Below are 27,362 nucleotides of genomic sequence, written 5' to 3'. Positions count from 1 at the left end.
AAAAACTGCAAACCAGCTTCTCAGCCATCAAGTCAGTAAAGTCAAATGTGCAAGGTGGAATGGGGACATCCACATCAAAATCATATTTAATAGATTTACTAAAACACAGGGGATGGCTAATTTACATCCTCTATCCACCAACTGTATCTAGTTTCGTTTTTTTCTCATTTTGTGGTAGAGGTGGGTCATTTAGCTATAAAATACTACACATTAAAGATATTCAGAATAATGTTTATTTATATTCAGTGCTATAGTTCATTAAATACTGGTATCATATATCCATGTCTGAGGTAATATAAATTAAAAAATATATTCAAGATTTCAGTCCCATACTTGTGCTCTCTCTATTTTTTCTACCATCATACAGAATTTTGAAGCAAACATAGTAGTTCATAGTTTTGAATGCAGCTGTGAATATCATTTTAATATAGTCTTTTCTTGTCTGACTATACTTTTGAGGAGAATGGTTATTGCAGGATACATTTTTAGTAGATTTTTTTTCTTATATTAGAATTTTCTCATAAAATCTCACATGTACAAGTTATAGGATGAATGGGTATGAGGATGTACTTTGGGCCAAGGAAGACAGACTTTGAATCAGAATGACAGCACATGCTGCAGTATTATTGTCCGTATACATTATGGCCCAGATCCAGAAAAGCCACTTAAGCATGTGCTTAACTTTAAGCATGTGTGTATTCTCAAGTGACTTCAGTGGGATTACTCACGTGCTTAGTTAAGCATGTGCTTAAGTGCTTTGCTGGATCAGAGTCTAGGAGAGACTGCAAACATAAATTAACAATCCTCTTTAACTCTGCATTGTTTGAAAACATTGCTGGTTTTACACTGCATCACCACTGTAGGATTTTTTCATATCAGTGAAGCACCTGTGAAAGTTTCTAACTTGGTTCATAAATAGACTATACAAAAATAAGCTGCTAGACTGACCCTCTTCTCTCCATTTTGATAAAAGCAAAACCTGATTTGAAAAGCTATTAAAGTAATTTTTCAATGGTAAAATATATTTAAGAAAATAAACTCTTCATTTCATCATCTTCCATTGACATATAAGCTTGTTAAAGGGCAGGGCATACCTCTCACTCACAAATTCAACAGACAGAAGCATTTCAATCCTTTTTGCACTATATGCTGGTGTTAGTAAGCCCTTATCCTAAATCTCCATCAAGCCCAACAAAGAAACAAAAAAAATATATGTTTCTTGTATATGTCTTTTTCATAAAGTCCATGGAGAAAAAATATATTTTCCTCATTATTAAATTCTTATTTAACTCCTGCCATTAAAATAGAAGATACACCTCACCAATATCTATTTAACTTTAACTAGCCATTGTAAATACAAAGGATACAAGTGCTCTGTAAAAATCACTGTGACATGCCATCAAACTCTTTTAGTGTTTCAAAAGTTGTATTGATCCATATTTAAATTGATGAAGCTAAAGCTAACTTTTTGTGCTTGGGTGCTCTTGGAGGTAAAGGTGTACTTTCATCCCATTTTTTTTTATTATTCTATTTTGCAAACTAGTGACAGTGGTGATGATACGATCCTGAAAAATCAATTTGTAGTATTACCAAAGCCTACGGTCTGTATTAAAACTCTCCATGCTCATGCAGTGAATTGCATTGTTGAGGGTTCCATTACAGTGGTACTGGATCTGACCACCAGGTTATATCCATGCAGCACTATATCTTTAGTACTCCACAGAACTCACTATTGCCCTTGGTTCTTCAAATGTTGCCATCATTATGTGCTTTGGGGTAGGTATGGAGAGTATTTCCCCTGCTTCGGTTGGTGAATGAATACTGTTGTCTGTAAGGTTGGAAACCTCTTCCTCGTGATCTTCATACAGTGTATTGACGTTCAGCAGAGGGTGAGTAGGATTACGATTCAGTGCAGCTGTTGGTTCTGGTTTGACATGGCTCAGGGTTATATTTGTTGCAGCAGCAGTTGTTGCTATATGATTGTGATTGCAGGAGAGGTAAGCCCCAGCAGCAGGGACAGTTCTGCATGTCTCAGAGGAGTATAGAATCTCTTTCTCATGATGTGGGATGACTGAAAGAAAACAGAATATAGAGTAAATCACCGGCTAGTCTATTTTTCCCCACTAATCCGCCACATAGCTGTATCCTGATCCCATAGAAGTCAATGGGAGTTTTGCCACTGATTTCAATAGGAGAAGAATTGGGCCCAATACACAAGTTTTAATTGGACTCTGAGAAATCTAAGACTACTTCTTCATGCGAGCTTTGACTTTTGAAAATTCTAGTCCTAGAAGCACATTACAGTGTGACTAATAAGTTTTGTAAATATCACTTAAAGCTACATTTTTAAGCATTTCCTATGTGCAGGGCCGGCTCCAGCATTTCTGCCGCCCCAAGAAAAAAAAAAAAAAAGCCGCAATCGGTGGCGGCAGTTCAGCGGCAGGTCCTTCACTCCTAAAGGGAGTGAGGGACCTGCCGCCCCCGAATTGCTGCAGGTGCCGCCCCTCTCCCTTGGCTGCCCCAAGCACCTGCTTGTTAAGCTGGTGCCTGGAGCCAGCCCTGCCTATGTGAAATCATCCTCATTACACACATCATAAGCCGCTATTCTAAATGAAATAGCTCAACAATGCGTAATCAATAAATGTTTCTTTCCAGAACTTGCTCACTCAAAAGCATTCTTGGGTGGGGTTTAAGGTGGGCATAAAAGCAGCTGTTGTAATTATTTTGTACTCACAACTTAAAATATCCAAACACTTGTTTAAATAAAGATAATCGAGACCAGAAACCCCTAGTAGCTTCAGGGAGTTGGAGTCAGAACAGGCTACTGGATTAAGAATGCTTTGGGAAGTCCTGCACACATATACTGGGGAGTTTGAGGACTCCAAAAAGGAGCATAAGGATTTGGAAATGACAGAAATTTTTAGAGCTCAAATCACTTTTCTGCTGGGCAGGGAGGACACAGTAGCTGTCTGTCTGCTGAGGTCCAGAAAGGTGTGTGGGGGGGAGGTCTTTGCTTATAAGGAACCATATCTTTAACACAAAGTTTTCTATAACTCCAACTGCACATTTCATCTTTTATATTGGTCACTTATAGTAATAAATAAGTAGATATCTAGCTATGGTGCCCATCACCATAGCATCTCAGCTCCTCATGATCACTTGAAATATTTGTTTTCACAACACCCCTCTGAGCATAGGCGCTGACTTTTATTTTTCCCCAAGGGTGCTCCACCCTCGCTCTGCCCCAAGGTCCCACCTGCAATCCACCCCTTCCCCTAAGGCCCCGCCCCTGCTCTGCCCCCTCCCGCCCGCTGCTCTCCACCCTCCCCGAAATGCCTCCCCCATCCCCCAAACAGCTGATCAGTAGCACAGCGAACAGCTGTGGCTGGTGAGCAGTCACAGAGTCGGCCCCTATGCTTCTGAGGTAGGGAAGTACTATTATCCGCATCATACAGGTGGGGAACTGTGACTTGTCCAAGAACACAAAGAAGTCTGTGGCCAAGCTGAGAAATGAACCTGAGTCTCAAGGGGTGCCTTTCACACAGACCAGCCTTCCTTAAAGCCAAGTAAGACAAAGGGAAATTTAAATTTATATTAAGGATTACAACTCAACAATAATCTGAGTTTTGGAATCCTCAAGATTCAGGGCATAAGCCAGCCTCTAACAAAAGGGGAGTAGGAAGAAACTTTCCTCTGGGCAGACTATGCCGTAACTGCCTTCTGCACAGTTTCATGCACCTTCCTCAGCAGCTGGCACTGGCCCATCATACACAGATACTGGACTAGATGGAACACTGGTTTGATTTAGCATGGCAGTTCCTGTGTTACTGGAAAATGAGTGATGTCACTTACAATGAAGTAGAACTGAGAGATAGGAAAGGGTGGGGTATCCTGGGAGCCAACTCTTACCTCTTTTCCCGGCAAAAGTGGTGACATTTTGCATAAGGCCAAATTCAAAATTATGTGGAAAAATCTATCAATACTACAAAAAATATCTGCAAAGCAGAAGGACATGTTGCATAGCTCGGCCTTGCCACAGATCTACTACTCCTTATCACAGACCTATATTGAGAAATTCTATCTAACCCATTTAAGAAGCCTACTTGCCCTTATATTATCAGCTGCTTAGAAATTTAACAAGATAGAGCAAACAGATCAGGTCATCTTTGAGTTCAACCTACAGCAGACAGCTACTCCAAATTCTGGCCTGTTCAGTTTATCACTGTTGAGATGGTACTGCAATGACATACTGTACCTTTGAGAGAAGAGGTGACATGAACTACGACATTTTCCTCTTGGTTTAAAAATCCACCCTCTTGGCTTTTGGATGTAGGCATTGAGGCAATGGCTTGAATCTCTGGCTTGGGTTTTTTACTACTAAGTATATATGGGTGAACATCCAGGGAAAAGTGCCGTGTATGTTTTTTCTCATTGCCTGTGCTGGAGATGGGGTTTGACTCAGTTTTATGAGATGATGATTGCTGTGAGGTTTTTGACGTGGACTCTATCAGAGGAGCGATAAGGCTATCAGTTGCTGTTTTCCTGCGCACTGGCTTCGGCTTTTCAGGTTTGTGGTTTTCAACCTTCATAATAGCTAACTGCTCTTTGAATGGCTGAGGAAGTGGATTGCTACTTGGGATCCATTTCATTTTCTTCCTAGGTCTCTTAATGACGAGCTGTTCATTGGCATCAATGTCTGCTGGATCGACACTGGGGTCTATAGTCTGAATCCCTGAATCGCGCATGGTTGGTGTGACATCATGATTAGACTGGGCCAGCGCCGCCAGCAACTGGCGCACCACATTATCATACATCAGATCACTTTCATTTGTTATAAAATCCAAGCGATTCAGGGATTTTATATGGTCCCGATTTTCATTGCAAAACATAGCTAGAATATTGATGTCACAAAACTGAGACTTTTGCCACTGTTTCTTGGTCTTTATTCCAACCTTGTTCAGTTTATCAAATATGAAGTTAGACTTGCGGAATATGAAAAGGTGAACTAAGTTGATGAGAATGATCAAGTTCATAAAGCAGAGGAGGACAATGTCTACTCCAGCTATTATCCGTTGCAGCTGGACAGCTGGCAGCTTGCAGTTCACCCGGATGTGCAATTTGGAGCTGCTCGTTTTGTCAGGAGGCTCTCCTAGTGCACACGTAAACTCATTTTGCTTCTGCGTAGCATAGTAGGTGGATAAGTATGTAATTGGTATAATGCTTAAAAATATGATAAATAAATGTCTCGCAAGGTAAAGCTTAGCTAAAAAGTTACTTCGCCCTCTTCGTTCCAGGTATTTTTCAAACAAATTCTGCTCAGGGCTTTTTTCCTTTTCTGCATTCTCAATTATTTCTCTTTTCTCCCTCTCTGTGATCCCAGGGCCTTTGGATTGTATTTGTTTCTCTATTTTCGGTGCACGCCCTTCTGCTGCACGGTGGTAGCAGTTATCAATCTCCTGAAGCAAAAAATTAAGCTCAGAAGTCAGTCTGGTGGAGGCCAGAAACTCCCAGCCAAGAGCTGGAATGTACATTATGCCAGCAAAAGCCAGCAGTGCATAAGGAAGGAACTTATGCTCAAACAAGGAGGGCCAATGGCTGGCATCAACTCCTGGCAAGGCATCTATTAGTTCTGTCCAACAATATCCTCTGGCATACAAGGCTTGGTCACGGGTGAAGTTGTGGGGTGTGTAACAGTATATTGGCTCCTCTGTATAACAGAGAGAAAAGTCACTGCTGTGCATTTAACCTACAAAAGGAGCTCTGTAAAATAAATATTTCAAATGATATCAATGTTCTTTTACTGTTTCTTTACATGGCCATCAAGCCCACAAAGATTTAATATTAGTTAGTTATGACCCGCACTGCCCACACCCCAGGCAAAACTATCTGCTTGAAGAGCTTTAATAAACCTCAACTAGAAATGTTAAAACAAAAGTTTTTATAAATTGCGTTGGCTACCACTTCCAATGTAGAACTCCACACTGAACTCTGGACAGCTAATGAACAGGATATCCTTAACCACTGTACAGTAGCTGAGACTGTAATATCAAAATACATGGCTTCCCTATAGAAATAAGCATAATATATGACTCACCTTAGTGAAATATTTTTTCATTAATAAAGCCAAATTAGTTGTAGTTGAAGTCAATGAATCTAATCCTGTGCAAACTCACAGTAACAAGGACTACTGTACTGAACATGACAGAGAAAATTTAAACTTAATATCATCTAGATACTGGGTCAACTTCATCTCAAGTGTCTCTTTGATTTCAATGGCGATACGCCAACAATCTGTCCAGTTAACAGTCTCTTTAGCACTGTAAATATTTAGTTTTACCTTCAGATATTTACTATTAAAGATTTTGCAATAAAATATTCTAGCAATAAAATATTCGATAAGAGTCTAGTAAAAGTTGGAATATTGTTAGTTACTCACAATGACGACCTTGACCTAGACATGCTCTTAGAGGAGAAAGCATGTACTACATCCCTGTCAGCTCAATTCTATGTCTCTGGAGATTACTGGATATGGAGTAAATTTTAATAGTGTTCTGACAGGCATTACAAGAAGCAGTTGCTAAATCAGACCCATGTTAAGTAAATATTTTTCTTCTTGAACGCAGAATATGCCAAGAACACCAAGCTTGTTTCCATTATGTACACACAACCTGGACTCTGGGAGCAACAGGATTAAAGGGTTTTTAAGGATCAGTTAAGGCTGCTGGGTCTTTAAAAATTGTAACATTCCTTGGGAGTTGTTTCATTTGGTAGCAATGACTAACAATTTCATCTACGTGTTGAAACCCTTCCCCATAAATCACATGTGCAAAGAAGCTCTAATCTTTGCTGCAGCAGTAGGCAAAAAAAAAAAAAAAAAAAAAAAAGACCCCCACCTGCCAAATTTACTGAGCTTTGCAAGGGAAACCAAACAGTTCTCTTGTACTGTGGAAGTATCCAAAGGCACATGCACATACTGGGTCTTCATGTAACCAAATCAGTGTAAGTATCAGGGTTAGTTCTTAAGTGTTTTGTGGGGGGCGGTTTGTGGGGTTTTTTTTGAAGCAATTTACTGCAATAAGGATTAGTTTCTAAAGTACAACTAATCTGGGTGGAACAGTTACAATACAATAAATGCTACTAAACAACAATACAAAGTCAATTCATTTGATAAGCTTAATTAATTAGAATTAAGTACCTTTACAACAGAAAGTAAAACAATAGCTCAAAATGATTCAGTTCCAACCTTTCAGAGAGGGCAGTTTGAGTATGTTAACGTTACTCATTTTTAAGTGCATTTCCACAGTCTCTTTTCTCGAGTATCTTTTCTGTTTGCATGAGCCCCAAATTCCAGCAATTAGAAAAAAATCCCAGCTGCAGTGTCTACCACCTGCTTCTACTAGGAAAATGCTCATTAGCTCCCTGGTTTTCGGCAATCATATCGCATCCCATTACTGATCATGGGAGATATGTGCCAAGAAATTCCAACTCCTGCCATCAGGGGGTTGGTTACTGTTACTACCTTACTGTTAAGGTTTCCCTAGAGATCCAGTAGGTTCCTATGGAAGAAAAATTTCAGTTAAAAAAGTAGCACAGACACTTAATGCAGTTTCTTATATCCAGAAATATATTAAAAGATCTTTCATGCGCTAAGCCACATCTGTCAACTCCAAATTAAGTTTCAGAGAAAAACAATTTCTCTTGTGGAAAAGTATCTGATCATTTCTCCTAGATCACAGTACGTACTGTACCAGAAACATGCAGTCAAGACTGTATACAATTGCTCGCACAAAGCAATTGCATTTATTCCGGATCCATGCACCAGCTGGTGTTATGAAATAAATCAGGAACACTGGTTTTTTGTTTTTCCACTGAGGTCCCACAATTAAGTTAACTATTGCAATATTTCAACACAGAATTGCAATTCAATCAAAACAATCTCAATTAAAGGTCATATACTATCTATGTGCCTGCACCATGGATTGGGCACATATTTCAAACTTGGCACAAGGAGTGGTATACTTTGGTATAATCATTTAAATATACTAACTGTATAACCATGTATAGCACATAGGAGAGAACGTAGAGAAAAAGAGGGGGACTGACCATAATGACATTTCTATGTATTTCAAGAGTCATGATGGATCAATATCTAACTGGGCTCAATCCAATTTAATTGGGCTCTCTGGAGTTTGTTAACTTCAGTGGGCACCGGAGCAGGCGTAAAGTACTCTACAGGAGCAAATCTCTATAGATTATGTATAGGAATTCTTACTCTACAACCATTTCATTCACATTGGTCAGAGATAAAAATCTGAAGAGTTGCACTTTGATGTTTGAACCGAATAGAGTCTCATTTACTAGAGATGACTTCAAATATGATTTTCTCCTGTCGAGTAAAGAAAGTTAAAGTTCTCCTGTGGAAGTCTGCTAGCTCTTCCACTGTTAAATGTCTGTTTTTCAGCTGCTCTCACTGTATGGTGTGAAGTGGGAGTTTTGTAGTTCATGACAGTTATTGAGCACACTGTACTATTTTTAACTGGTGTTTTGTTTATTGATGTTATTTATTTATTGTTTTGACAGGCTTGCTATGAATAGTGCTGTAGCGTTTAAATAATGAGGCACAACACACACTCATGGTGAAATCCAGGCTCAACTGAAGTCAGTGGGAATTTGCCATTGACTGCAATGGAGCCAGCATTTCATCCTCTCTGTGTACATTTTTAGCGAGGAATAAGCTATGTATACAACCTACAGAATGTGATTCTTATAAATGTGTTTCTAAAACATAAGAGCCAAACTCACCCCTAGTGTAATGTCACTGATTTCAATGACGTTACTTTAGGAGTGAATTTGGCTCAACATACTTTACTGACTTAGAAAATTAGTATTGATTGACCGTGTTTAACCTATATAGACATATGTAATCAGGCCATGATAGGATACATATCCTATGGGCCTGATTGTTCTTTGACTGAAACAGGAGTAAATCAGAGATAACGGAGAAAAATCAGGACCTTATAATAATCTCAATAACTACAAAGCTAATGGTAACGTCTCTAGATTGCAGTATGATATGATGAGGATGGTTTGAGTCAACCCCAGTCAGTTCTTACATCTATCTGGCTATCATTTAAGCCACGAGGGCTGAGTTTGCACAACGAAGATGGAACAGGCTGCTTTGTGGGCCTGCTGAAATTGCCCAGGCTCAGCTATTTTTACATTTTCAGTTTTAAAGTGCTTTCTGGGTAGGTAAAAAGCATGAGCCCTACAAAAACAAACAAACAAACAAACAAAAAACAGCAAGAGTGTTAAAATCCCAGCTCCAACATTGGAGATACTTACAAACCTAGGTTATTGGGTTTTAACTTTGTAATAACAATAATCTTCTTACATTTATATATCAACTTTCATCGTGAAAGTTCCCAAACCACTTTAAAAAAATTCCCATTTCACCAGTAGTATAGTCAAGTATAAACACAAGTAAACAGTTTACTCACTTCTCATTTGGTGAATATGGAGTTTAGTTAGGTTAGTTTATCCAATTCTTTTTTTTACCACTATGCCATTGCTTTTCATGTAGTCATTCCAGCCACCAGTGAAATGCAGTCCCTTCTGGGATGAAACACAGTGGCAGCTTAACTGCATACAACAATACTACACAATCATTTAGGAAAGACAGCAAAGAAAGATGCTGAACCCAACTGAAATGTGGTCAGGACACCAGAGCCAATACACTCCTACAATGGTGAAAAGTGTCATGGGATCTTTAATGACCCAGGGTGATCAGAACCTTGATAGTAAGTCTCATCCAAAAGACAGCACCTACCTATCACCATTGATGGGGCACTAATTCACAACTGGCACAAATGGAAAAATGCTACTTCCATATATGCTTGATCCCACACATTTTCCTGTAGCACCTGCATTTTGGTGGGAGTGGGTTTTTTTGGGTGGGATGGGGAAAAAGGCACCTGTTTTTGGGGGGAGTGGTATGGGATGGTTTCCCATCTAGGCACTGACTGAGCCTGCTAAGTTTATATAATTGGATAAGACAACTTCATCAACTGAAATGCCAGCAGTTGATGTTGAACATAATTGAAGATCTAGGGCCAAATTCTGCTTTGATTACACTCACAAACCCCCTTGTTGTCACTGTAGTGTTCCTTTAGGACAATTGTTGATAGAACAAATAACACTGTGCAAGTACCACTGTAAGTGATCTTACTGCAATTCTTTATTTTAATACACTGTATAGTCTGCTAGCTGCTAAGATTCAGTGTCCTTTTCTTCTGATATTTCCTAACAAAAATATCCATATAACTTTAAATTCTTCTGTATTTTGACCACATTTACAGCAACTCCACCTTTGTCCAATTCAACTCTCATATGCAAATAATGGGTCAAATCCTGCTTAACTTACTTATAAGTAACTTTGAAGTCCATAAGACAACTTGCACAAATAAAGTGAGCAAGATTTGGTCTGAATTACTGAAATTTTCAGTCAAATTAAAATAATCAATGCAGAATTGTGTGTTGGTATATGTACATACAGGACTATGTAATACTATTAGTTAAGCTACATCACTTAAGAATTACAAATTCTTGACAGCTTAAGCTAGACTATAGTTGTCAGGCTAGAAATGGTAAGCAAGAAAAATATTATATGTGATCTTTTGTAAATAATAAATCCTGCCTCTACGATATACACAAATAGCAACTTTAATCTTGGAAGATCCCTCAGTACTTTCCAACTCTACATTCTGTAATCATTCCCCATTGCAGAACTCCCACTGATGACAGGGCATGGCTCCTATTTGTACAGGAATCACTTCATCCCACCACTGACACGTAGTCATTTGCACTAGTAACACTACACAACAGACTTTAGGAGAGGAAGGGAACAATAACAACTTTCTTTAAAACTTTAGGTAACAAGAATATAATCACCCAAGTTGGAGTTTGGCTCAAAGCCCAGGAGTTAACAACCCTACCCTTGGAAAGAGTATTGCTGGAACCTTCATGGCATCAGTATTACATATGTAATAAAAAGTGACCTGGTCTGCAGTACATTGAGAAGACACTGTCAAGGCTGGTAGGCTCTCATCTTTCTTTCTTTGCTTTTGTAGCTACTTGCAAAGTTCATGCAGTTTTTACAAGGTTTTCTTCAAAAAGAGTGAATTTCACCTAAATTCACATGCTGTTTCTTTTTTTAAAACCCAATATTTAATATAATGAATACTGGCATCTAAACACTCATGGACAACTACCCTGTAAACAAATCAGGCCCTGCTCCTGAAAAGACTTAGGGTACGTCCACCAATGGCGGCAGCATGTAGAGTATGTGTAGCTACACACTGTTGTGAAAAAGAGGCTGCATCCACATTGCGATGTGTACCTACATGCAGCAATGAAAGGCTCGGCTTGTCCCCACCACAGGGAGCTGCCGGAGTCTTTCCCCGTTGTGGGAGCCTTTCCCTGTGGTGGGGAAAGACTCCAGCAGAGGAACATTATACTGCTAAAAATAACAGTGTAGATGGAGGAGGCACTGCTTGAGCACGTAGAGAGCTGTACAGTGTACATACCCTAGGACAGGGGTCAGCAACCTTTCAGAAGTGGTGTGCCGAGTCTTCATTTATTCACTCTAATTTAAGGTTTCGTGTGCCAGTCATACATTTTCACATTTTTAGAAAGTCTAAGTCTATAATATATAACTAAATGATTGTTGTATGTAAAGTAAATAAGGTTTTTAAAATGTTTAAGAAGCTTTATTTAAAATTAAATTAAAATGCAGAGCCCCCCGAACCGGTGGCCAGGACCCGGGCAGTGTGAGTGCCACTGAAAATCAGCTCGTGTGCCGCCTTCGGCACGCGTGCCATAGGTTGCCTACCCCTGCCCTAGGGATTCAGGCATGTCTTTACTCTGCTCACCTAAGCACTGCCTCACCACCTACACTGCTATTTATATTTATACTAGGGAGGTGGGAAGTGCATGTACGCTACATGCTGCCTTAATGAGTGTGCAGGAGTAAGCAAGGGGTTAACTATGCACTGGACAATCCCTTTGAAGCCAATGGGATTACTCATAGTGCATGAAGTTAAACATGTGCATCACTCTGAAGGAATGTGGCTTTAGGTCCAGATTCAGCAAGGTGCTTAAACATGTGCCTAACTTTAAGCCAGGAGTTGTTCCACTGCATTCAAATGGACTTGCTTGATGTTAGGAATGGTTGAGCACCATGCTGAACTGGGGCCTAGCGTGTATGGAGCACACAGAAAAAAGGTATTATGTAAGGAAATCCGGTTCCATTTCAAGCATCTAAGAGGTTATAAGAAGCAATAATCGAAAGCTATTTTTAATAAGTATGGAAAATGTATGGATTGTGCTTTAGTATTTAAAAGAAAAAAGGAATTTAGTAATAATTTATCACTGTCTGCATAAAAGAACAAATAGCCTTTTATACCTGACTTACACCCCAGCTAAATGTACTGTACTCAACAAAAGCAGACTCAGGACCCTATTAAGGAAGGATTTATACCCCATTTATGTTCACGTTTTTGGAAGTTACGCTGTAACTTGCATAAATTCACATCCTTCAGTAAGGATTCAACAGTGGGGAAGGGATCAGACAATTCAATAATAAGGAGAAATAGAAAAATGCAAAAAGGAATACAGTGACCAAGAACAAACAATTTCAAAATGAGAAAGTCAGCTAAAAGTTGTTATCCGTGCTAGTCTAGACACAGGTAGGCGGCACTTGTACAAATAGCTATTTTAGTGTACAATTTAACAACATAGTTATACACATTCATGAAAGTCCATGGGAATACTCACATGCTTAGCATTATGCATGAAAGCCTTGATGAATCAGGGCCAGGGGGCTTAAATCTGCAACGTGCTGAAGTCCGAGAGAGCTGAAGGCACTCAGCACCTCCACAGATTGCTTAGCACCTTGCAGAATCAAGCCCTTCTTAGGCAATGCTACAGAAATGTATTCCACAATACAATTCCCTTAGGCTTCAGGGAACACTGTAAAGATCCAGTGTTTTAAACAGACATTAGTCACAATCCAGATTTACACATATGCATTAGGTAACACTGAAACACAGGCTCCTGTTAAATAAACCAGATGAGAAGCTTCACGAGCTTAGCTAGTACAGAACACTATCATACACTGATAGATCTATCATAATGCAGTAGAATACCATGCCACACCCACAGTGCATCCACAATACATCACAGTATTGACATACGTGCAATCAAACAGCCACAGGCATGCATCATCCACACTAGGTATGTAACTCAGGAATAAATGCGCAATAAAGCATGTAACCAAAGTATTTTATTTTAAGAAAACTAACTAATTGTGGGGTTTTTTTAAAGTAATGTTTAAAGGAAAATGGCTCTGGATCCTCTTCTCTCTGGAAAAAAAAAAATCACGTTACTCAGGTTAAAAAGTTCAGTCTAACGAAAAATTCTCTTACCTAACCAGTACCAGATCTGCCTTCCCTGTCAATATTTTACAGGGAAGTTATGTATACCTCTATTACTTCTGATATTATTGAAACAATTATTGGGTGAAATCCAGGTTCCATTGAAGTAAACGGCAAAACTTCCATTGACTTCACTGGGGCCATGAGCTCGACAGCAATATTTGAAGAACAGTTATGAAAATATAAGTTCCACATAAGGACCAATTCCTGCAACAACTTACACACACACACAAGTCTGATCACATATGTAGTCTTACTTAACTCAGTGGGTAAGATTATGCACATGCATAAGTGTTTGTAGGATCAGGCCCTAAGCTAGATCTATAAATTTAAGTATTATTACTATTAATAAAATAAAAAGACAATAACTTTACCTTTATTTAGGAGTACTGTCCTTCACTTCAGAATATAGGCTCCACGCCTGATGATTCAGTTTGTCTTCCTCAGGCACGATTTCCCCCACGATGAGAAAGCCCAAGTACAGACATTTATTCTCCTTTTTTCTAGATCCAGTTGGCCTGTTTAAAAGAAAAATACTTGAAAAAAAAAAATCAAGAAAAGGGACTACCCTATTGCTAATAGTTCGTAAGGTCCCAGATTCTACACGCCTTACCCATAACTATGTATGATGAACATAAGCAGTCTTTATGTTTAATAGCCAATGGGCTACCCACACAGATAGGTACAGTTGAAGGTAAATAAGGGTGGCAGAAACAGGACCAATATTTATAATTGTGGGTATCTTCTCGTGCAGTGTTGATTCTCTATTTACATACATTTCCAGTCCTACAGCATAGTCCTACATTATCACTACATAATTAACATTCCCAAATAATTTTGTGTGTGAGTATTTGCTACAAAATATTAACTACATATAATAGACATTACCTTTTCTAAAATTAACTACACAGCACATGCTAAAATTCACTTACCAGGGAATGAGGCGTAAAGGCCTCAACAGTGCCTTGTAATGCCTCCCCCAGGGGAAGAGAAATATTTTTATCTGGGTCCTCATTGAAACGCGGAGGCCCAGAGTGAGAGAATTAGTTCAGATATAGCAACTGTTGCGGTAAGGGGTGTCAGAAATTCCTAGTTGAAAGCCCCTAGACTGCTTCCTATGGGGAGACATTTTTTCAACAATGAGCTATCATCCAATATGCGATGACCATGTTGCAAGATGATAATATCATTGTACAGAGATGTTCCATAGTGATGTACTGCTGCATCCCGCTTCAACCGTTTCCTCCTGTGCTATACAGAATTCTGTGAGGAAAAACAGACATCTGGAGGGAAGTGACACGGCTTACCCTCATAACCACATGTGTTTCTGTACTGTAATCTTGATTTCCATGATGTATAGCTTTAAGGGACAATATCAGGTCAGTTAGAAGAGAAGTTTAGGTTTTGGAGAATGACCAAAATGTAATCAGTGAAATTCATCCTACACACAGGGCCCCAAAGAGAAACCCGTGCTCTGTTTAGAAATATTCCATGAAATAAAAAAAAAAAAATCTGAAGGCAGCGCAGAAGTGAGGGTGGCAATCCCACAATACCCCTACATCAGCTTTGTGACCCCTGTGATGCACTTTTGGGTGGGACCCCCACAGTTACAACAGTGTGAAATTTCAGATGTAAACCTCTGAAAACGTGAAACTGACCAATTTAAAAACCCTCTGGCCATGAACTTGATCAAAATGGACCATGAATTTGGTAGGGCCCTATTTACTTGGAAACTATCTTTAACCTTCAGGTGAAATTCCCCCCAGGGCAGAGAGCCTACAAAAGACTCTATGTCTATGTACCATTTATATCCTGCGTAAGGCCCTGATACTACAAAACATGTAAGCATGTGCTTAAACCCATTGCTACTCTTCTCATCCTATTTGCTGAATCAGGGCCTAAGAGTCTGTTCTAAGTAGAACTTAAGTGGGGCCAAAACACTTGTGCAAGTCCTTTGCACCTTTGGGCCTATGGACACATTTCTGCCCTTAATTATGCCTTCATGTAACCAAGACAGAATCTGGCTCTGTACTCTTAGCAGTAATAATAAAAAAAATAGTTTTTTGCACTTTACTGCTATATGCTGCTCTAGGTGCAACCAGAGAGAATTTTGAAAATAAACACTTAAAATTAAAAGCCACTTTATACATATGTCAGATGACTTGAGTATGTGTAACATGCTGCCCACATCTTGAAACAAGAATATTAGTAAGAGAAGTTGATCAGAGATACTAAAAAAGAGAACCTTGTTGTGTATTAAATAAATCCTCAACAAACACAATTTAAAACATACTGTAGATAATGAAATGCCTCAAGAGACATTGAACTCATGTAGAAACTGTACTACACAGTGAAATAAGCATCATTTATGCAGAAATGATTACATATCAGGAATTAAAACATAAAACTTGAACTGACTCATCAGTCATTTAACTTACTGTCTCCTTCCATTACTTCCTCATGAGAATTTTCTAGCAGAAGGGTGGTAGAGGGCTGAGCTAGGTAACTGCTAAGAGATATAGAAATACAGTATTTGTGAGCAATGTTTGGTATTTGAAGGCATCAATTTATAAATTTAATAAGAAGGCCAACAGCAGAGCTTGTTTTTTTGACCAAAACGTAAATCAACTGGCTGCCAACGTTCTGCTTTATTAGAAGTATTTAGCAGCTTTTGAGGGGGAAAATGAACATGTGATAGTTGACTGTGATATGAAAATTATCATTCACTGCGACTGGAAAGCACTGGGTAGTGTACATTATAAGAAAATTAATGTGATTTGGCAATTCTCGGACTCCATCATTAACCTAAAGCTTTCTTTGATCATTCAGAAATCAAACATTTCAACACCGTGATATTTAAAATGGAACGTAACACACACAATGCATTCATTCCCTTTGGAGCCTACGCTTCAGCTCCTTACTCAGAAAATCTCCCACAGACATCAATGAGAGCATTCTCTGAGTAAGCAGCCCAGCACCGGACCTAACCTGTACAATGGAGAATTTTTCTTTATAATAAAGAAACCACTTAGGAAAATAAAACAATACACACAAACTAAGCAGTTAAGAGCAAGGACCAATTCCTCCTAATCTAAAGTAGGCTGAAGAACTTAGTGTCTGGGAGGATGAGGCAACAACACCATAAGTATCCTCACTCTAACTGCAGAATCACTTCTCCTAACAATCATATCGCAGCTACCCACAGAACAAACAACTTCAGCACCTGCCAATGAAGAAAAGTATTCTGCACAGATTATCCTCTGGGCATGTACATTTCTACTTCGGATGACCTATTTGTGGGTGAGGTTCAGGTCCGTGGGTTTCATGGCTAAAGACAGGAGGAACTGAAGGGAGAGTTAAAACAGCACTGGAGACAAAATGATGCACTTCAAAGTCAGATTTAATGTTGTATATGTAATTCAAGCTTCCAACACTTTGATTCTAGACATTGTAAAAGGGACCTATATATGGAAATGTGCCTGTAGCGCATCCAAACTTTTGGGACTCTTTAGATCTAGATCAAAACTTCACAGCTCTGGCCTGTCTCTAGAATGGGAGAAACAGAACATCAAATCCAAAACAACTGCTAACTTTGGGGTAGAGTGGATTTGGGTTTGATTCTGGATTAGAACTGCATGTCTGTCCTGTGGTTACTGTACTAATGTGCAATTAAATGGAATTTTGTGGTGGCTTATCATTTCTTTACACATTCTTCCAAGAAGGATGCAAAGGTAGGAGCAATAAAATTCTAGTTCAGTAAGAAAACATTGAAATTGTCACTTTAAAAAGAAAAATTGAAAAACCCCTAGTAATATGAACATACTAATCCAGTGGGCTCTGACATTTCTAAGATTGAAGGCCACCAATAAATAATGTAAAAACTGCACAAGTGACACCATAAAATTATAGGCTCACAGCTTGCTTCTAGGCTGTCTGGCACCTTGTATAGTCATTTTCTCCTGTACAAAGTGAGGGTACATTTCCTCCATTCACACACCAGTGGTAGTGTTCTAAACAAGAGTGGTGTACTGAACACTGTATTGAAATTGTAAGCTATCACTTGAAATGCTCAGGGGTTTTCCTGGTCCTGCTTGCAGGATCTGTACAGAAGCATGCGATTCTGAACCTAGTACCAACTGGTTTGCAGGCAGCCAGCCCAGTGTAAAGAAGCCTGAATTGTGTCTCTTTGTTTTGGGGGACAGCCTGCTTTCTCTCTGGTTTTGGATTCTTGTGTGTTATTCTGAATTTTAGGAAATAAAAGTAGTGTTACATTGCCACTCTGCAGCAAGAGTATTTATGTTTTTATTGAATTCTCAGTGTGTATGCCATGAGCATATAACAAGGTGCCAGACAGCAAAGAATCAGGCTTGTGTGTATGAAACATTAAGGAATGAAAAACAGAAGGGTTTCTGACCCTTCAAAGGGTCATGAACAGACATGTACCATGCAAGGAGATGCATATGAAGTTGACTGTGCGCTGGAGACTGGTGTATTAAACTCTCTTATTAACATGACTGGGGCATCTTTGGTATTTTGACAGAAATACAAATATCTTTGACAATAAAGGAAAGTGTCCAAATATGCACAGATGGTAGCTTTCATGTTAAATTAAAAAAAAAATCATCCTTTTGTTGTCCTTAAGTTTCAGACAATAATTCCTGAAGGAAAACACTGAATAAAAACAAGTAAATTCCTCTGGGCCTACCAGCTTTGTGCATTTGGACTTGTTATCCTCTGTGTACTACCTTCAACACCACTGGAGCCGACTCCTTGAGACCTGGCTATTGTATGAATCCTTGTAAACAAGGCTTTAAGCCCTGAAATTTTAGAAAACAAAACTTGGGTTGCTTAAATTCAAATCCGAACCCATTCAGTCAAAGAATTATAGGCCAATCCTGCTCCCATTAAAGGCAAAATGCCCACTGATTTCCAATGGGAGCAAAATCAGTGTATGAGATGCAATTTTTCTAGGGCTGGGGTATAGAGGTCAGAGATGGGGAGAGGGCTCATGCCAATCCCTTGGACTCTCTGTCAAGCTCCCAGATTTTTTTGCTAGTGCAATAGCCGAGTATCTTTCTTAGAGGCCTTTGTACCCTCGCTGTGGTTATCGTGTGCCAACTATAAACTTGCTATGTATAGCTGTTGACTCACCCTCTAGGGAGCTTGCTTTCTAGGAATCATGCTATTTTATTTCAAAAAACATTAAAAAACTTGCAAGTTCAGAAACAACACTGTAAAATAAACTATATGTGAGTAAGTGTCCACAGGTCTATCCTGAAAGACGTCCCGAAGAGCATAAGCAAAGGGTGAATTTCACCTCTTTGCAGAGGGTCAGCACAAGGACCAGGGTATGCCCCATGTAAGCTTTAACGTATGCCCTCAGAGTGAAATCCTGGCTTCAATGAAGTCAATAGCAAAACTACCATTGAGTTCACTGTGGTCAGAATTTCACTCTCAAAATCGTATTGGGCTTACAGGGTACAGAGGCCTCATGGTGTGTCTCTGCACAGGGGTGAATTTTACCCAAAATGCATTCCCATCTTGTAGTCAAGTTTGGGGAGGAAATTATTTTATCTCTCAACAGATTTTGTTTACATTACAGTTTCTTATATCTGGCAAATATAAACTGAGATGACAATCTATCTCTGACACTAAGTCAGGAATAAAAGTTCATAAAGAGTGACAGCAAAGGTACCTCTGATGGAAGGAAGGCTCTTCCATATTTAAAGCAACACGTAAAATATGAAGCTCACCTATACTGTGGTCTTATTCATAGAGTTAACAAAAGACTTGGTTCAGTGCCTGGTGAACTACTAAATCCTTCTTTACGTGCTAATATAATTATTAAAACAGTAAATCATATTCTTAATTTCTCAGTGGTGATGTAAAGATAAAAGCACTCGGGTACCGGGGCAATCAGTGTGGAATAAACTGCCTAGACAAACAAAGAGAAAGTTATGTTAACTTAAACAAGCATTTGGCTTATGAAATAAACACAGTAGTAACATCATAAACTAACTCTCTCTTTACTTTACTCATCAGGGAAGTACAGTACACGTTAAATCATGCTACAGAGATAATGATCTTTAAGACCAGAGATGGATTATTGCCTTTTAAATAATTCTCTCTGTTATGACATTTTTTGTTTGTCTTGTTATCTAAAGCAGTGGTCTCCAAAGTGGGATGCGCAAGAGGATCCTCAGGGATGTGCGGCAGGAGGAGCGGTTTGTTTGTTTTTTGCTTCGGCAGTTCAGGCGGGAGTCCAAGCAGCTTCTTTTTTTTGCTTCGGCAAAAATGGTAGAGCCAGCGCGGCAGAGGGTGCGTGCTCAAAGTTTTTTTACTGATAGAGGTGCACGATCAAAAAAGTTTGGAGACCACTGAGCTAAAGTATAATTGTGCTTGTCTATATTCATTTTCTAGGCCAAGGAGGCATGGGCTGATGCTGGGAAACAAGTTTTCTCCTGGTGTATTCCCTTTTCCAAGTCACTTGTATAGCACAAGCAAGCTGTCCAGTCAAGTGGATGCTACTCCACATGCTCCACTGGATTGCACAGACACTGTTGACTCCTATTTACTCCCTGCTTGGTCCTGCATGCATAAGTACTGGGGTAGAGAAGGGATATGAGGGGCTTAACTGCACACCACATACTAGTCATAGAGACCCTTCCTACACTAAGCAAGATATGTTGCAAGAAACCATTGCTCTGAGCTCACCCCACCATACTTGTATAACACCCTTAATTACATACACTGCACTCAGTGTTTTACAAGTACTGGTTGCATAAGCCTGGATAGATCTGCCCATAGGTTTCTTTTTATTTAGGAAGATTACATTGGCTTTAAGTGGCTTTCCATGGATATTACTATTTACAGGAATTAGGATTCATAAGAAGTATCAGTTCTTATTGTTTATTCTGACACAATAACTTCTGAATTCAAGGGCACAAAGCAGCATTTGGGAAGCTGCCATGGTATTTGCGATAAAGATACAATAAAAAAAAATCACCCCATTTTTGCCAGCAGAGTTTGCTTTTTCTATATCTACTATCTAATTTGCCAGAAGGTATGGAGAAGCATTCAAAGCGAAGAGCATAGCTAGACTTTGGAAACTATAATGACAGTACATGGGTAAAGCATAATACAAGCATCAGGAAGCAGGGTATGTGCTAATAAAAATCACTTAGCAATAAGGCATGTATTCAGCAGGACGAACATCATTAGTAAACACAATGTACAATCTCTCTGAACAAGTGTAATTTCACTAAGAAGTCTGAGTAAACAGAGCCTTGGTAATAAAAGAGCTAGGGTCTAATCCTGCTCCTATTAAAATTAATGGGAGTTTTGCTACTGATTTCAATGGGAGCACGACTGAGTCCTTAGTGATTAGAAGCTCTGATCCTGAGTTGTTAGCTCCCAAAGAGAAGACAATTTTGTTACACCAAGTCCATGCTGAGCTTACATTATAGTTTTACTATCCACTCAATTATTTTTTTTTCATCCAGAGTGTCTTTTATTTCCCCCCTTCCTTTTCTGTTTTGTTTTTTCTGAGTTTTGGAGCATCTGATCAACCCAGTGACATCACTGGAGAGCAGAATGTGGCCCATTTTCCCAGTATAATATAATGGTGTCCTTTGTGCTGAGAGGCGAGGTTTGTCCTATCTATGCTTTTATCTTTCTTTGGACCAACTTCTGCTGGTGGAAGATACAGGCTTTCAAGCTACATAGAGCCCTGTGTAGCTAGAAAGCAGTACCGCCCACCAACAGAAGTTGGTGCAATAAAAGATTACCTCATTCATACCCTGGGCTCAACACGGCTACAACACTGCAAAAATTGCTTTTAGCATAAGCTACAGTTTCGTGATCCCAAGGTGAACTTAGCATATAGAGCAGGAGTTGGCAACGTTTGGCACATGGCTCGCCAGGGTAAGCACCCTAGCGGGCTGGGCCAGTTTATTTACCTGCTGACACGGCAGATTCGGCCGATCGCGGCCCCCACTGGCCGCGGTTCGCCGTCCTGGGCCAATGGGGGCGGCAGGAAGCGGCGAGGGATGTGCTGGCTGTGGCTTCCCGCTGCCCCCACTGGCCCGGGACGGCGAACCGCGGCCAGCGGGGGCCGCGATCGGCCGAACCTGCCGCGTCAGCAGGTAAATAAACTGGCCCAGCCCGCTAGGGTGCTTACCCTGGCGAGCCGCGTGCCGAACATTGCCGACCCCTGGTATAGAGTCTGTGACTAGGCTCAAATGATTTTGGTCTATCTGAAAAAGTTGTTTGACTCTTAAGGATGCAGACTGCCCCTTCCACATATAGATCGTCCCAAGGGTAAAATATGTTCCTCAAGCTGCAGAGATAAAGGCAGATTTTCCCTTGCTGGGAGTGCAGTTTAAGCCAAAAGGGAAAATGAAGGATTTATGTCAGTAAAATCAGCAGCTCCACTAGATTCACATGCACTTATTTGCTTCTCCTTGCAGAGTGACATCCAGTCGGAGAATCTCTCAGCCTCCCCTCCCTTAATCACATGGTTCCCTTTGGAACTCTTTCTCCGAAAGGACTGTAGACATGGAGGTAAGTTACTGCTCCTTTCATCAGTTAAGTCATGGATAGATTTCTACTGGGAAATCCACATTATCCAGAGGGAAGTTATCAAACTCCTTCCCCTTCCTCAGAAGGTTACCTCTAAGACCCACAAAGCCTGCAGATGTCACACAGAAGGGCACTTGCAGTACAGGAGGAGCATGCTACAGGTAGGGTTCCCCCTTCTACAGGGCTAGTTGAGGTTCTGCCCTATTTTGCTTCTCTCCACACCAAGCAGAGGAAGAGAGAGAGTCTAAAGCCCTTAAATTCTGTGGTGATGATTTTCAAAAATCACTAGTGATTTTGCATTCTCAATATGAATGACCTTACAAGGGGCTAATTTTCAACACATTAGCACTCAGCACTTTCTGAAAATGAGGCCCCTTCAAGGTGTCTCAGGTTGGGCATCCAAAAACTGAGGCACTAAATATCACTATTCATGTATAAAAATCTTGAGCTATAAGTTTTTTTTAAAAAGTAACTGGTTTAAAATTGCTCTAATTTGTAACATTAAAATGTCTTCCATTTAAACAAAATAATTTGTCAAACGGTTAATCCTTCATATGGTTTATGAATATTTAAAAATAGAACCAAATAGGATACAGAGTTGTAAAAGTCAGCCCCAGTGCATACACAATAAGGGCTTGATTCTGTCACGCTTGCCTGACAAAACTCCTGTTGAAGTCAACACTACCTACTAACGCTACTAGCTGCAGACTGCACAATCAGTTCCCACATTTTTTGAACACAAATTTAACATTGCTTTTTAGTAAGCAGCCTTAGATCACTTGTGCAGTGGTCAGATTAATACAATAAAGGCTTAAGAGCTCCATTCATCAAGTCCACATTTCACAACCTAAGATATGTTTACTTGAGAAACTAATTACTTCAAAACACCCACAACAATTTATGGGTCCCTAGTTTTCGAAGTTCAATATGAAGGATTGATTTCATAGACCATAAAGGCTTTGAAGGGGATGCTATGGTCAATCTAGTTGAAAATATAATGTTTACCAGTGTCTGAATACAGATTTTCACAATAGACAGTAATAACCTAGTAGGCAAATAGTTATTTTCATAATCGCAATTGGGCCTACCACAATATGGATGTAGTATAGATCTATAAAATTACTACTGTTCACCTAACAGTGCAGTTAAACATGCACACAATCCACTAGTAAATTTGTATAATACAAGATATGTTTAAAAATCATTTTTGGTAGATCAGCATAGCTTCTGTTTAATAAATAAACAAACATACTCAAGTGGCTGCCTCAGCTCATTTTCACAAGTGCATCCACCTGCAGCATCATAGCAATGGCGGAGTAAACTCCCTTCAGCCCCAGCAAGTTCCCCAGAGATCAGAGGTAACTGATCAGAAGAAATCACTGCCTTGCAAACACAGGGTAGGCTTGCAGTCCTATTGGTTTAAAGCAAGCTGCAGGAATAAAAAGAGTGGAACTGGGCCCTGCATATTTCTCCCTTGGGGTTGCCAAGTTTGGTTGGAAGTATTCCTGGAGGTTTCACCACCTCACAGAATCTTTAATTCTTGGAGAGTTCAGGATAATCCTGGAGCGTTGGCAACCCTACTTGTTCCCCTGTAGAGCTTTATCTGTCCGCAGAGAGCTACCAATCTGTAGGCCCGCTACCCACAGAGAAAGCCGCACAATGATCGCGCCATCTGCTGCCCCTTCCCTCCCGGCTTCGCCCACCTGCGCTCTAGCTACCCCCTCCCCGGGTGGGGTGAAGCGCCGAGCGGGGGCATGCTGGGGGTGGCCGCCCTGCTGCCCTTACCGGCGAAGTTCTTGGTGAAGACCAGGGTGACGAGCAGAATGGGGATGAGGACGGTGCCGATGGTCACCACGCGGTCGAAGGGCAGCTCTAGCTTGAGCTGCAGCAGCAGCGCCGCCAGCGAACCGGCCTTGTCGTCCTGCTGCCCGGGCAGGATCAGCTCCTTCAGCTTCTCGCCCGCCAGCAGAGCAGTAGCCATGTCCGGGTGGTTATCGATGATGTGTTGCATAAGCAGCTGCAGGCGGGTTCACGCCGCACCAGGCTCCCCGGGGGGTGGCCGAGCTTCGCCTGTGCGTGACTCTCCGGAGGCGCGGGCGCTCCCAGCCTACAGGGTGACACTGACAATGAGAACAGCCCATGCAGATGGGAGCCGCAGCCAGGGACCAGGGCAGGTGGGGCAGCGGGCCGGCGGGCGTGCAGCAGTAGCACCATCTTTAGCTCGCAGGAGATGCTGTTCCTACTGAGACTGCGGTCTGCCGCCCGGAAGTTATCCCGGGCATGCTCCGCAGCTCTGCGCTGGAGAGCACGCACCGGCACCCAGGGAAAGCCAGGCAAAGAGGGCGATGCAACAGAGCTATATGATCGGGGCAATGATGCAACCAGAGCCGCACGGTGAGAAATCAAAGAGCAACACGGGCAAGGCAGGGAGAGCTGTGCAGTAACACTCAGGGAAGAGCCCTGCAAGAAAAGGCCGTGGGAGGTGGGCAATCAAAGGCATTCAGTGCTAAGAACAATGCAACGAGCTCTGCAATAACCAGCCATATAATAAAAGCCGGCCAGAGCCAGCTACCCCAGCTAAAGTGATGCAGACACAGGGAGGAGGGCATTTACCTTGTAACTTTGGTCTCTTCAGCTTCAAGCGGATGGTGTGAGCCAAACGGTGACGTTGTAAATAACTGCAGAGGCGAAAACAACTTACCCCCTCTCCCGCTGCCGGGAGGAGGAACCGCACCTCCCACAGTAATACAATCACCCCAAACTGGCGTGGATGGGAGTGGTGGTGGTGGTAATTTATCGGTGCTTGTTATTGCCGCTGCTGAAAGGCTCTTGCACAGAAATTTCCATCTGCCCCGAGCAGCAGCAACGTGCAGAGCAATTCAAGAAGGGGCTTGCAGCGGCGGGAAGGAGGCTGCAGCCCGGGAATGAATCGGCTGAACGCAAGAGGTCCTTTTAGTTGTTAAACCCAACATCTGGAGCCTGCCTAGCTGGAAGCAGCAGCAGGGGGAGGGGAAGCTGGGAGCGGCGCTGGCTGTTACCAGGCAGGCACAGCACACGAACGGGCTGCAGTGGTAGCGCTGCCACGCGCTGGGGCTGTGGCGCCGCAGCACGGCTCTGGGCTGCAAGCAGCCGGATTTGGTACGGGGCTATTGCCAAGCATGCTCAGTAGCCTCGCCTGAAGGGGGGCTGCCCTACCTGGGCATCCTTGCCCTCAGAACCGCCTTCCTCAGCTGCTGGTGGGAGCAAATCAAGGGGAGGCACAGGCAGCGTTTGTGCAGGGGAACACAACATGTCCAGAGGAGGGAGTGGAAGGAGGGAGCCAGATGGGCAGATTCAGGGACGGTGCAGGAGATGAGGCTGAGAAAGGAGGCGATGGACTGACTGCAGGAGGAGTGGCGGAAGCTGGGAGATAAGGAGGGATCGAGGAGAGAAAAGTTAACAACCATGGGTTGAGCAGTTTACAGTGATGGCCAGAATAGGGCAAGGGCAGCACAGAGGTTGAGTTCCTGGTTGGCTGATCTCAGCATCCCCTTCCCAGGCTGGGCTGTTAAAGGCAGAGGGTAGCTCAGTGCCTAGATAAAGCAGCTCATTATCTGAAATGACCTGCCAAAAGAGACCTAGCTCAATACAATATTCAGGCTCTCCAGCTCTTGCAATTTTTTACAATCCCAGCTACAGGAATCATAATCCTATTACAGGAGAGCACATCTTTCATTTAAAATATGACGTTTCTAGCCCTCCTGCTTTTAGACAAAAGCTTGAAAGGTGAAGCAAGTGCACCCTGAAAGCCAACAGCCAGAAGGTGGATTTAACAGAGCCCAACGTTTTAAAAAAAATCATTTACAAACAAATCTCATGATTTTTGGGAGCCAGACTCTTTTTTTTTTAAAGATTTGTGGAGTTGGCAATACTGAACATTTTACACACACACACACACACACACACAATCATACATATTTTTGGCATTAAAAAGAATTGTTAGTTTACATAGGTGTAGTATGTCTGCAGGTAGCCTCATATCTGTTCACATGTGTCATGTTTGCTGATCTGATTGCCTGACTGTTCCTTGTCACTCTGCTCAAAACATAGTTTCACTCCTAAAATGCATTTGTTTAAAAAGCAGTATTTTTTATTTCTTGTCCTTAGCACACTATCATATTTCTTGGTTAACATTGTACAGATGGATGGTGTGTTACTTAATTTATGGATTTAATAGCAAATAATCACAGAAAATAATTCTAGTAGTTAAGTAGTCACCTCTCAAAGTGTTTTGTTGTAAAATTTCCCATGTTCTTATTGTGATTTTAATTTATAATTTTATATTTAGCTTCTTTTGTATAGCAAGTTTATTCTTTGCCATTATACAGCAGAACCTCAGAGTTACAATCACCTCGAGAATGGAGGTTGTTCATAACTCTGAAATGTTCGTAACTCTCAACAAAACATTATGGCTGTTCCTTCAAAAGTTTACAACTGAACATTGACTTAATATAACTTTGAAACTTTACTATGCAGAAGAAAAATGCTGCATTCCATTTATTTTTTAGTAGTTTTTGTTTAACACAGTACTGTACCTACTTTCTTTTTGTCTCTGCTGCTGCCCGATTGTATACTTCCAGTTCCAAATGAGGTGTGTGGTTGACTGGTCAATTCGTAATTCTGGTGTTCATAACTCTGAGGTTCTACTGTATAACTTCAATGCTATCTGATTTTCTGGGTTGTCATAAGACTTTTTCCTACTCATTCTCTTTGATCCACGTATGAGAACTACCTTTCTCCCACTGTTACTTCACCTTTCTCCAGCACCAGGTCACCACTTGCGTGTTGAATTTACTCCTGAAATTCATGAAGGGCCCAATACTACCTTATTTGAAATACCTCCGCAAACCAAAATTTCTACTGAAGTTTTTACTAAACATAGATATGTTTTTTAGCTACCTGGACTCACATGACATTGATATCAATGGGAATATCTGTATCACAAAGTTAAGCACTGGTTTAATTTTTTTTCTGGATAGAGGCTTTAGTTTGCATAGTGGTACTGTAATCACTGAGTCACAGTTACCTCTACATATCTGAAATATTAGGTCATACCTATTACATGCAGTAGTGGTTTGGTCTTCCAGTAATATGGAATATTTTTCTTTTATTAAAAAAAAACAAATCTTATCTTTAACTAATTCCCCAACTCTGCATAAACTTATATGCAGGCTTCTTCAACTATAAGCTTGAAAAGCATGTATATGTTTTAATAAAGGAACTCACAGTATAATTTGATAATAGAGAATTGTT

The 27,362-nt window shown here is 40.9% G+C and overlaps 1 protein-coding gene and 1 long non-coding RNA gene across 7 annotated transcripts; both read right to left on the bottom strand.

Annotated features, from left to right (window-relative positions):
* Positions 1 to 219: 219 nt before the first annotated feature.
* Positions 220 to 26,888, bottom strand: PANX2 (pannexin 2). 6 transcript variants are annotated; one of them, XM_065555113.1, is made up of 5 exons: positions 24,684 to 25,028; positions 23,856 to 24,177; positions 15,929 to 15,999; positions 4,256 to 5,707; positions 220 to 2,071 (listed from the first exon to the last, which is right to left on the bottom strand). In XM_065555113.1, exons 3-5 carry the CDS (start codon positions 15,939 to 15,941, stop codon positions 1,710 to 1,712), a joined length of 1,827 nt encoding a protein of 608 aa, XP_065411185.1. In that variant the 5' UTR covers positions 15,942 to 15,999; positions 23,856 to 24,177; positions 24,684 to 25,028; the 3' UTR covers positions 220 to 1,709. The 6 variants fall into 6 exon arrangements, with proteins under 6 accessions (XP_065411185.1, XP_065411190.1, XP_065411197.1 ...); XM_065555118.1 differs by having other exon boundaries at positions 15,929 to 15,996; positions 24,684 to 24,717; XM_065555125.1 differs by lacking the exons at positions 23,856 to 24,177; positions 24,684 to 25,028 and adding an exon at positions 26,842 to 26,888.
* On the bottom strand, positions 13,325 to 14,004 carry LOC103306437 (uncharacterized). Its single transcript, XR_010589942.1, has 2 exons — positions 13,865 to 14,004; positions 13,325 to 13,418 (listed from the first exon to the last, which is right to left on the bottom strand). It is a non-coding gene; the product is annotated as an uncharacterized LOC103306437 (long non-coding RNA).
* Positions 26,889 to 27,362: the final 474 nt, after the last annotated feature.

Source organism: Chrysemys picta, chromosome 1, assembly GCF_011386835.1.
Source record: "Chrysemys picta bellii isolate R12L10 chromosome 1, ASM1138683v2, whole genome shotgun sequence".
Taxonomy (NCBI): domain Eukaryota; kingdom Metazoa; phylum Chordata; order Testudines; family Emydidae; genus Chrysemys; species Chrysemys picta.
The sequence above is the reverse complement of the archived record's forward strand: the minus strand, read 5'-3'. Positions and strand labels throughout refer to the sequence as shown.